Source organism: Callospermophilus lateralis, chromosome 15 (assembly GCF_048772815.1).
Source record: "Callospermophilus lateralis isolate mCalLat2 chromosome 15, mCalLat2.hap1, whole genome shotgun sequence".
NCBI lineage: Eukaryota > Metazoa > Chordata > Mammalia > Rodentia > Sciuridae > Callospermophilus > Callospermophilus lateralis.
Window position 1 is genome coordinate 68,555,991 of NC_135319.1, and position 12,490 is coordinate 68,568,480.

General features: G+C 40.0%; 1 protein-coding gene across 2 annotated transcripts in view; it reads right to left on the bottom strand.

Moving 5' to 3' along the window:
* Nucleotides 1-11,119, bottom strand: part of Oga (O-GlcNAcase) — a 28,330-nt gene extending 17,211 nt beyond the window's left edge. Inside the window, exons 1-5 of one of the 2 annotated variants that reach the window (XM_076835218.1) lie at nt 10,829-11,119; nt 6,729-6,780; nt 6,330-6,427; nt 3,675-3,805; nt 833-1,004 (exon numbers count right to left, since the gene is read on the bottom strand). In XM_076835218.1, coding sequence (XP_076691333.1) covers nt 833-1,004; nt 3,675-3,805; nt 6,330-6,427; nt 6,729-6,780; nt 10,829-11,030 — 655 coding nt within the window. In that variant the 5' untranslated portion in view covers nt 11,031-11,119. Of the gene's footprint in view, nt 1-832; nt 1,005-3,674; nt 3,806-6,329; nt 6,428-6,728; nt 6,781-7,893; nt 8,234-10,828 lie in introns of those variants that run through there. The other variant, XM_076835219.1, reaches the window with a different exon arrangement.
* Between the last annotated feature and the right edge of the window lie 1,371 nt (nt 11,120-12,490).

A 12,490-nucleotide genomic window follows, 5' to 3' on the forward strand; every position in this document is an offset into this window, starting at 1 on the left:
ATAGAATTATGACAATGGCTTAATATTCAACTATACTTTAAATTATGACTTAGTGAATTAACCACCCCCCCCCTTTTTTTAACCAGGGATTGAACCAAGGGGCATTTAGCATTGAGCTACATCCCTAGCCCTTTTTATGTTTTACTTTGAGACAGTATCTTGCTACCTTGCTAAGGAAGGTCTTGAACTTGGGATCTTCTTGCCTCAGCTTCCCAAACTGCTGGCTCCCAGTATCTTATTAAAAATAACATCTGAATATTCATGTAGTATCAGACCATTAAAATACAGTTCATGGCTCACAATAGATATACACAAAATTAAGTATTCTAAAAACTAATTTATCTGTTCCAGAACAAAAATAGTGTCTGGGAAAAACTTTAAGAAAACTGGAGGAGGGGAATGAAGAAAAGGAGAAAATTAAGCTTTCTATGCTGACTACTGTAAATAAGAGCCCAGATGGGAGTGGGAGGAGTGAAAAAAGGAACAGATATACATGGGCAGAAAAAAGAGAACAAGTAGGAGGAAATGAAAAGTGACTAAGTTAAAAGCAATGTAAATTTGCTTTTTCCCCAGTTTTCATTTCAATAATACTATTTCTCCTTAAATCCCAACAATGTAATGTTTATATATTTTCATTACTAAATACATTTTTGGCCTGTCCATTGTCATTTATAAGCTCCTAATTTTCTCTAAGATCTTGAGAAATATTTTCCAGAAAAAGGATTCCTACTTTTATACAATAAGGAAAGGGTATAATAAGGTTTATACAAAGGGTCCTTTGGAAGTTCCATATTTCAAAACTAGTTAAATATAAAGATATTATATACAATACCTGTAGGACAGAAGAGGAAAGTTTCTGGCTCTCCTAGGTACTGATAAATTTCATTTGTGATGGAGACTTGTGCATGAGCAAAAGAACTGAATACCTCTTTGTCTGCTGCACACATATTATGGTCAATATCATCAAAAAGCAAAGCAAATGACCTGCATCCAAACTGAGAAACCTGGGGTGGAATCAAGATGCTTATCAGAGCTCATTTTAGAGTTAAAAAAAAAAAACCAAAGAATTTCAAATAAAGTATATTCTCAGTGATTATACTTTTCCCCTTGGTACTAGAGATTGGAACCATGTGGCTATATCCCCCAGTCCTCCTTACTTTGAGACAGAATCCTGCCAAGTTGCTGAGGCTGGTCTTGAACATGCAATTCTCCTGTGTCAAGCCTCCTTAGTTGCTGGGATTACAAGCCAGGTGTGCACCACTGCATTGAGCTTAGTATACTTAAATATCTTCCTTATAACTGTTCAAAGCCTGACCTATTGTTGTTACATTTTTTTGGGGGGTGGGTGGGTACCAGGGATTGAGCTCAGGGGCACTCAACCACTGAGACACATCCCCAGCGCCCCCCTTTTTTTAACTTTATTTATTTATTTTTAAGTGGTGCTGAGGATCAAACTTAGGGCCTTGACATGCGAGGCGAGCGCTCTACTGTTGAGCCATAACCCCAGCGCTTCCGACATTTTTTAGATATATTTTTTAGTTGTCAATGGATCTTTATTTTGTTTATGTATATGTGGTGCTGAGAATCGAACCCACTGCTCACACAGGCTAGGCAAGCACTCTGCCACTGAGCCACAACTCCAGCCCCCCACCCTTTTTTCATATTTTATTTAGAGACAGGGTCTCACTGAGTTGCTTAGTGCCTTGCCATTGCTGAGGCTGACTTTGAACTCATGATCCTCCTGTCTCAGCCTCCCAAGCTGCTAGGATTACAATCATGTGCCATGGCGCCCAGCTTTTTTTTTTTTTTACATTTTCAATGGAAGACATTCTAAGTTAAATACTAGACAGTTTTGGAGCCCGTTTTTTCCTTTGGGTTTAAATACAATATAAAAATATGTTCCAACAGAGTTTCTACCTCCTTGGCTGCTGCTTATAAAAAATCAAAAAAAAAAAAAAAAATACAGAAACTGGGCTGGGGTTGTGGCTCAGTGGTAGAATGCTCGCCTAGCATGTGTGGGGCACTGGGTTCAATCCTCAGCACCACGAAAATATTAAAAAATAAAATAAAGATATTGTATCCACCTAAAACTAAAAAATTCATATTAAAAAAATATAGAAACACCAATAAGTAAACTCAAGACACGAAAAATCCAGGATCTGTTCTAGTCCCAAAAGACACATTGATGTTAAGTATTACCTTTGCAGATAGATTTAACTAGACATGAATCACAAAGCACACAACAGAATTTGTTAAAATAGGGAAATAACCTCTTAAAAGTTGTTGGGGTACCAGGGACTGACCCAGTGGCACTTAACCACCAAGCCACATTCTCAGCCCTTTTTATTGTTTTGAGATAGGGTCTTGCTAAGTTGCTACAGGACTTGCTAAATTGCTGAGGCTGGTTTTGAACTTGCAATCCTCCTGCCTCAGCTGAGTCACCATGTTTGGCCTATTCATAAACATGTTTAACTACTTTAAAATTTTTATTTTATTTATTTATTTATTTTGGTGCTGGGGAAACATAGGGCCTCATACACGCTAACCACACATACCCCTGAACAACACTCCCAGCTACATCTTAAAATTTTTATTAGCTATTTTAATGTCACTAATATAAACCTTTGCCTAAAGAAACACTATACTTATTTAGAAAAATCAACACACTTAAAAAAAAAAAAAAAAAAGGGAAAGCTGGGCATGGTGGTGCATGCCTATAATCCCAGCTATTTGGGAGGCTAAAACAGGATAATCACTAGCTCAAGACCAACCTGGGTATCACAGTGAGACCCTATTTCAAAATAAAAGTGAAATAAAATGGGTTATAGCTCGGAAGTGGCATACTCTTATGCTCAATCCCCGGTACTGCCAAAACACTCCCAAAAACAATCAACAAAAAGAACCCTAAACCCAGAAACGGGGAAATGGAAGGACTACACTTTATCAAACAAGACGTACAGCTTTCATGTTAAGTACAATTTAGGCCTAAATCAGGTTCACCAAGAACTTATGTGTTTACCTTGTCTGGTTTTCTTCTCATTTTGGTAAACTATCCATTTCCAAACAGAAGTATACCTATCAATCATGAATTCAGACAAGCACCCAAAGGTATGTACAGTTTCCCAAAACGTGGTGAAGGATGATCCCTAATTACCTTGTTTGTGGCCCCTACTCCATATCAAAATTCTTTTAAGAATCATTTCTAGCCAGGCACAGCGGCACACGGCTGTAATCCCAGTGGCTCAGGAGGAGGATCACAAGTTCAAAGCCAGCCTCAGCAACTTAACAAGGCCCTAAGCAACCAAGTAAGACCCTGTCTCTAAATAAAATATAAAAAAAGGCTGGGGATGTGGCTCAGTGGTTAAGTGCCTCTGGGTTCAATCCCTTGTGCCAATAAACAAACAAACAAATCACTTCTAAGTATCCCTAAATCCCCAGGGCCTTGCACATTCTAGGCAAGTGCTTTACCACTGAGTCATCCCTAGCTCCAGCATTCTCATAAGGCAACTAACTCTATGCAAACTAAAATTTGAGATTGGTATCTCTAGTAAAGTTCTTTTGACTTACAGAAACAAAGTACAAAGATGAATTCCTTTTAACATAATAAAAGCAATTCTGAAAACTTATTAGTTTAAGCACTAAGCCAGGAAAAAAAAAAAAATGTAAGGAATTACCTGGTCCAATTTGCGTTTTAATGTAGATACTTCCTTAGGGTTAGAAAAAGTGATATCCAATCCAGGTGAGATAGCATAGATGAACTCTATCTCATATTCCCGGGCAGCAGAGATGAGAGTCATAAGTTGCTCTAAAAAACAGAGTCCACATTTTTAGAAAGCAAATAAGAATCTTCACTTTCCAAATGAAGAAATCAATTGTTCTAATTTACAAGAAAAGTTTATTTTGAAAATTATCATATTCAATGTGATAACAGGCCATACAAAATGGCCCAAACCTAAAGTGATTTAATGTCATATATGAAAAAAAAAAAAAAAAAAACAAAACAAGTTTCAGTTATTTTTTTATTTTTTTTTTTTGGTACTGGAGTTGAATCCAAGGGCACTCTATCATTAAGCACGCCCCACCAGACCTTTTTATTTTTAGATAGTCCCTCATTATATTGCCCTAATTTGCTGAGACTGGACTGGAACTTGGGCTCCAAATGCCTCAGGTCTCCCAAGCTACTGGTAATATAGGCAGTGCCCAGTTAAGTTCCCACTTTTTTGATTTGAATCAAAAGAAAATGAGGTCCTTCCTTCTCACTTCCAAATAACTTTTTATCCTTTTTGGGAAACAAATTAAAATCAATAAAGTATTTTTTCATTGCCTTTTGTCAAAAATCTTGTATTATCAAGTTTCTTAATGAACATAAACCATTTATACTCAACAGTGTTTGAAAGGTGTATCTCTATCTTCAAGAAAACATTCATTACAGATTTAAGCCTTTAAAAAATATGTCAGGCTGGGGCTGTGGCTCAGTGGTAGAGCGCTCGCCTAGCATGCATGAGGCACTGGGTTCGATTCCCAGTACCACATAAAAATAAAAAATAATAAAAAAATAAAGATATTGTGTTCACCTATAATTAAAAAATACATATTTAAAAAAATATGATAGGCAATTTTCCTAAGTGATTTACTATATTATATGCTTTAGGATTTTTTTGGGAGGGGGCATGCTGGAGAATGAACCCAGGGGCGCTTTACCACACTGAGCTACATTCCCCATCCTTTTAAAATTTATTTTGAGGCAGGGTCTCACTAAGTTGCTGAGGCTGGCCTCAAACTTATGATTCTCCTGCCTCAGCCTCCACAGGTGTGCACCCCCACACTCAGCCAGGATATATTTCTGAATGAAGTTCAATTATACCTAAAGGTAGCCGTCTGACTATATCTTGATAATTGATCACATTAAATTTCATTACCAGCATCAACAGAAAATAATTAAGTTACAGGCACACTTAAATTACATAATTTAAACAACACTATACAGAGATAGTAAACAACACTATACAGAGATAGTAAACAACACTATACAGAGATACGTAAGTTTTACTTCTTCATAATTTAAGAAAACTCTCTGCCTGGGCACACCTCTATAACCTAGTATCTTATTAATTACATGTGTGTTACATGTGTATACTATTTAATTCTAAACATAAAAATGTCTCCCCATTCACTAAATCACCCCCCAAAAAGCACCATTTGGTCAGACAAGGTGGCACAAAGCAACTTGGGAAGCTAAGACCAGAGGATCACAAGTTTAAGGCTAACCTCAACAACTTAAGTGAGGCCCTCAAGAACTTCCTAATGCCTGGTCTCAAAAATAATAAATAAAAAGAACTGGGGAGGGCTGGCATTTTGGCTCAGAGGTAGAGCACTTCCTTGGCATGTGTGAGGCCCTAGGTTCAATCCTCAGCACCACAAACAAATAAATAAAAGATACGTTGATAGCTTAAAAGTGTTTTTTTAAGGATTGGGGATATAGCTCAATGGTAAAATAGCCTGGGTTCAATTCCCAGTACCAAAACAACAACAACAAAAAATCCCACCTGTCTGATATACAGGGAGATTATATGATATAGTACTAACTTATGAACTAATATAATTAATTCAACATAACAATACACATAGCTAGGACAATTTTTATGGACTTCCACTTCACTGGATAGGATAAGATCTTTATTTAGACAGGATCACTAATAGTGGTCAAAACTAAGCAACGAAGGCTGGGATTGTGGCTTAGTGGTAGAGCACTCGCCTAGCATGTGTGAGGCACTGGGTTCGATGCTCAGTACCACATAAAAAAATACATAAACAAAAAAAGTTAAAAAAATTATTTAAAAAAGACTAAGCCATGAGAGAGCTTGAAGCAGAAAGAATAATCAGTAATATAATCTTTACTTAAAATTTTAGTGTTTCTTTCATCATGAATTTTTTGTAGAAATTTTGGTTTTTTTAAAAAATATTGCATAGTTGGGTACAGAACACATGTCTTTAATCCCAGCAATTCAAAAAGCTGAGGTGGGAGGTTCTCAGGTTTGAGGGCAGCCTCTACTACTTAATAAATACTTACCCTGTTTTAATGGACAGAGGATATAGATTAACAGTAAAGCACTCCTGGGTTCAATTCCCAGTACCATTAAAAAACAAAAAAGTGCAAAACATCATTTATCCCAATTTTTCCTGGAATCATATATTCAATCTATATTAGCTCACAGAGTAAATGGTTAGTATATAAAAGGAAACCACCTTTAAAGTGGAAACAAAATACTTTAAATATAGCTCTTTTCTTCATATAGTCTGAATTTATACAATAGAAAAAAAATGATTACCAGCTTCCTCCACTGAATACATTTCTCTCCAAAACATCCTATGTTTATAGTCATCTTTTGGGGCATACAAGTATGTATTCAATTCCCATTTCTGGAGCCTAAGGGGAAAGAAAATCATATTTAAGTAGGCTACATTTATAGGTAACAAATCTCAATTTTTCCTCCTTTCTTTTTTCTCCATTTCATACAAAACTAATAATATTCTAAGATAACAGCTTTTAAATTTAAAAAATTAACATTGCAAAGTATGTCAACATGTTAAAGTCTTGAAACTGTACTTCTTTAACTAAGAAACTAGGGCTATTCAGTGTGTTTCAGTATTTTTATTTCAAATAAAAGGAAGTGTCCAGGGCTTAAAGATCTCCTCTCTACTTCTTTACTTCATATGTTAAAAATTACCTTCTAAAGAGTTCTTTTCTCTGTTCCATAACCCAAGGTCTTCCATAAAATCCTGGATTTAAGGTAAAAACAGAAGTATTTTCAAGTTTCAAATATGGTAACATTTATTGAGAACAGCAAATTACAAAACATACAATTACATGTAAAAAAATGTGTACAGTACACCCAAATCTGAAGAGCATTAGTAAAACATTAAGATTTGCTTAGGGGCTGGGGGATGTGGCTCAAGCGGTAGCGCGCTCGCCTGGCATGCGTGCGGCCCGGGTTCAATCCTCAGCACCACATACAAAAAAGATGTTGTGTCTGCCAAAAACTAAAAAATAAATATTAAAATTCTTTCTCACTCTCTCTTTAAAAAAAAAAAAAAATTGTTTACCTTTGTATAGTGACATTAAAGGTGACTTTCATTCCTTTTTTGCTCAGATAAATTTATAATACAGTGACATTTATTACTTACGTGGTAGTTATTTAAAAATAGCTAAACCTAAAAATTCTTTTTACTGTCAATAAAAACCAAATACACTTAAAACTAACTTTTTTTGTTTCAGTGCTGGGGTCTTGAGCAGGCTAGGCCCTTTACCACTGAGCAATACCCTCAGTCCAAATCTAGTACCTCAATTTTACAATATTAAAGAGAAGTCAAGAAATCCAAATTGCTAATAACAATAATTAATATGTAGAAGGGGGATAAACTGCTTCCACAGGGGTGAGGTAAGGTAACTCAGGGTTAGAATTAGAAAAGAATCTGACAACTTAATGATTGGCCTAAACTGCAAACTTGCAAACCATCATTAATTTCCAATGCCAAGATTTCAACATCAGAAAATTTAAGAACATGACTGATATTGCCCCAGAATGTCCATTGCAGGAAACAAGCCTTGCAGACTAATGTCCTAAGTTGATGTAAAAGAACAAAACTGGTATTTGGAGTTCCCTAGTATGCTAATCATAGCTCTACTACACAAAACCTTACAGCCTGCCTAACCTTTACTTTCCACCTATTTCAGTCTAATCATCAGCAAGAGATAAGGACAACCACTTAAGAATGCCATGAAGAGGTCAATAAAAGCATTATGAACACAAAATGGCCTCCTCTCTAGGCAGAATGATTAATGTGCATCACAAGAAAGAATAATGGCAAATTAAAGTAAAATTCATTACTTACCAATGTTACCAAGCTGGAGCATTTTGTCTTTTGTTTTGCAGTACTGGGTACTCACACATGCTAGGCAACAGCTCTCTCTGCCAATGAGCTGCATCATTTCATTTTGAGACAGGGCCTTATGAAGTTGCCTAGGCTCAATTCTGAGATCCCCCTGCCTCAGCCTCTGTACCATGCCCAGGATAGCACTTTCATTTTTGACAAATCAGCATTTACTTCTTACACGTGGTTTTAAAATATTCTTTTTTTAATATTCATTTTTTAGTTTTCAGCGGACACAACATCTTTGTTTATATGTGGTGCTGAGAATCAAACCCGGGGCCGCACGCATGCCAGGTGAGCGCGCTACCGCTTGAGCCCCAGCCCCAGCCCCTAAAATATTCTTGATGTGGTAAAATTTTTACAAGTCTTACTTAGCTTTCTTACAACCCTGAGCATTATCCCCCCCCCCCCCCCCCCCCCCCCCCCCCCCCCCCCCCCCGTGCATTAGGGCTGGGGCTACAGCTCAGTGGCAGAGCGCTTGCCTAGCATGTGCAAGGCACTGGGTTTAATCCTTAGCACCATCTACAACTACCAAAAAAAAAAGAAAAAAGGAGCAGGCATTAAGGCTGGAAGTTGTGGCTTACACCTGTAATCCCAGTTATTCCAGAAGCTATGGCAGAGGATTCTAAGTAGAAGACACACCTTAGCAACTTAGAGACTCGTTTAAAAAAGGAAAAAAGTTTGATGCATGCCTGAGGATATGACTCAGAGGTAGAATGTTCCTGGGTTCAATCCCCAGTACATTCACATTAGGATTTAGCTATGCTCCAATTAAAAAAAAAAAAAAATTTTTTTTTCAAATGTCTAACATGAACATTTTAATCTTCAGAAATCCTAACCTGGTTCTTTCAGAGTCAGGTTTATGGTTTTGGTTGGTTGGCACCACAAAAAAGAAGGCAGTGCTATTAACACAGTAAATGCAAAAAACAAAAAAGGAATCCTGGCAGCAACTATACTGTGTTTCCGATCCTCCTCCATTTTAGGAATGGTACCAACAAAGAATGAAGGAAGGAAGGAAGGAAGGAATAAATGTGTGCTGGCTCAGGTGTTCAGTTACCAATAAACTATACAAAAGATTGGGAGAAGGAAGAACTAAAGAATTAAAGACTCCTTTTTCCATACTATGCAAAACAAACCAGTTTTAACCATAGCAAGTTTTCTTCATTAATTACTGAAAGTATAAAGGATTGGCAAATTTCCTTAGATTCATTCCAGTATGAAATTTGGATTTCCCCCATCACTCCTTCCTCACCTTCCACCCCAAGATCACTGATAACAATATACAGATTGTTTTTCTAAATCTCCCAATTATGATTAGAAGCCCAATAAATACATCAACACATAAGTCACACAAAACAATCATGTTTTCATAAACACTGACTCCAACAGAATATGGTCTGCAAGGCAATTTTGCTAAATTGTTTCATGACTTACTAAGCTGTAAAGTAGCATGTTCTCCCCTGCAATTAAACTTTACCTAAAAAACCATAATCACCACCTGTTTCAAAAGAATACATTAATATGGTGAACACGCTGGAAAAGCTGATGCTCTCAATCAAGACAATAACCCTCCTTTGCTTTTTCCTTATCTTTGTTATTTTGTTTTGGGATTCAGGGTCTCACTGTTGCTGGTCTCCAAGTTCCTGGGTTCAAATGACCCTCCTGCCTCAACCTCCCATAGGTGTGCATCACCAACCTTTTTAGCTTTTTTTTCCAGAGTCATTTTTATACTCCTATCCGCACCATTAGGTAATAGGAGACAATAAGACCCACAACTAGAAAACCCTGGGTTGACCATAATAATTAAAAAATTGAAATACATGTTGCACTCAAGCAAAGAGCACTAAAGTAACTGATTGGAACTCTGTAAAATTACTCTTGGTAATTTTCCCTCACTACCAAAATGTCCACTCATTCCTTTTATTCTCGCATATTTAAGCCTCATCTTCAGTCCCTAAATTCAGATTCCATATCTTCCAAGATGTTATTGTAGTCAAAACTTTATCCTTGGAAGACAAAATGCAGTAGTTGAAAAGCAGACAATTTTCTAGGCTGCAAATGAATCTTCAGAGAGGGAGAAGTAGTTTGCTGGCCAGCAAAAAATCTAAAACGGAAGGTAACTGTTAAATACTATAAGCTTTAGAAGGCTGAGGCAGGAGGATTGCGAGTTCAAAGCCAGGCTTAGCGAAAGTGAGGCGCTAAGCAACTCAGTGAGACCCTATTTCTAAATAAAATACAAAAAACAGGGCTGGGGATGTGGCTCAGTGGTCGAATGCCCGAGTTCAATCTCGGATACCACCCTCCGCCGCCCCCCCCCCCAAAAAAACCACCAATGGCCAACTCGCTACTCTTCACTTCAGAAGCACAACAAGCACGTCTGTGTGGGTTCCCCCCCACCAAAGGATAGGACGGGGGCACTTTTTTTTTTTTTTTTTAATGGAGACAGGGATGCTGACGCTGACCTACAACTTGATATACCTGCCTAGGTCTCCCGAGTCTTGGGATTACAGGAGTGCGCCACCGCTCCCGGCTTCATACATATTTTTCCATTGAAAAACAGACAACTCTACAGAATAAGATCCCAATGTATAAAACGGTATAACTCGGAGCCTAACAGCAGGCTCTTTACCACCGCCTCCTCGGGAGTCGGCCTGGCTCCATGCCCAAACCGGGTGGGGTTAGGCACGTTAGTAGCCAGAGGGGAATCGGACGCCGTTTAAGGACGTGAGAAGGGAAAATTAGTCCACCGCCTCACCTCCCCACCCCTCATTTTAACAGGACCAAGTTTCGGACCTAAGGGAGTAACAGCCTTTTAGAGCCCCCTGAACCCCCCCGCCATTTCCTTCCTGAGGAGAGAACATATTAATACCGGGGCGTGACGGGAAGGAACGCTCACCTTCCACCACGCCACACAAGAACCTCCGAGCCCCTCCTGCAGCCCCGGTCACTGCCGCTCCCCCAGCCCCGGTTCCTGAGTTGTCTTCCCCAGGGGCTGGAGCTGCCGGCGGCTCCAACGATGCGCCCGCAGAGGCGGCTGAGTTAGAACTGAGTTCATTCTCCCGCTCCTCCAGCGCCGCCTGGCTCTCCTTCTGCACCATCCTCCTGCCACCGGCCGCCGCCACCTCTGCGGGTCCTCTTCGGCTTCCGTCCGTTGGGCCACGGGACTGGAACCCTGGAGAGGGCCTAAGCTCCAAGCGCGCGCCCCTCCGGCTCCTTCCCCTCCCCCTCAGCCCTTCCCCCTCCCTCTCCGCAGGGGCCCGATTGCCCGGATGAGAAGGGCGGCGGCACCGAGCCCTTTGTCAGCCGCTGCCTTAGCCTAAGCTGGGAAGCCGAAAACCTAAGCAGAGAAGAGAGCGAAACCACGACTTCTCGTTCACTGGAAGCCGATGGCCAAGGCTCCTCTTCTCGTTCTCGGTGTCTGCTGCCCTCTCAATAATAAGTCTTTCCGCTGGTGTCCCCGAAGCCCCTGGTTTTACTCTGCCGCTGCCTCTAGGACCCGCTTCCTGTTTATCCGCACTGCGCCTGCGCCGCAGACCGGCTCAGACCGGTCCTCTCAGCCCCCCTCCTCCTCCTTCTTTGGGGCCAGCCTATTACGTTTCATTCAGTAGGGGGAAATAGAACATAGGAAACGCGAAAAGCTGGAGGTAATGCAGGAGGTGGAATGTACCATTTATGCTTGCCACCCTCCAGAAAGAGCCCGACATCTTGGGACGGACCATTACTCCACCAGTAGAAGGGGAGTATGGGAGGAGGCTACCGCCTTTTGGGGCAATTAGGCGTAGTGGGGTGGGTGTAAAGGATAGGAGTTTACTCTCTCAAAGCGCAAGCGCGGAAACGAAGCCTCTGGTTCTTAAAGAGACAGGAAGGAACTGACCTACTTTCTACGGAGATTCTTGTAATAGTTTGGCTAATTACATTCGCTTGACCAGGCTCGGTTCTGTGACGACACCATTCCAAGGAGTTCAGCTCACCCCTCTGCCTTGAATCATTTTTCCCTATCCACTTTGGAAGCTAACTCCACTTAACGATGCAATCATTCGTTCATTCCTTCTCGCAGCAGGCACCGATTGAGCTTGCCTGGGTCTGGGCTCACGGGCTACTATGAGCTCACAGTATGGTGGTAGGCAAGCAAGTACACACAGAATTCCTTCATGATGTACCCAAGTATTTCAGGAAGTCAGAAAAGGTAATAACTCCTACTTTGGGGAGAAGCTGTGAATGTGGTTCCCTTTTGGCTGTGCTGGGGGATTGAACTCCAGCCCTTGGGTTTACTAGGCAGGTACTTTACTACTGAGGTACCCTTACCCCATGGCTTTACTTCTGAGCTGGATTATAGAGGATGAGTAGAAATTCGCTAGAATAGGTGGTAAGAGAAGTCAGCACTCTAGGCAAGTGAAACAACAGAGTCTAAAAGTAGGGAAGGCTTGAAAGGACTGGTTTGTTTGGAAATGGGGAGTACCCAGTGAATGTGTGTTATGGTTTAGATTTTTAATGTTCTCCCCCAAATCTCATAATTCACACAACATGGTTCAGAGGTGAGGTTTTTAAGCAATGACTA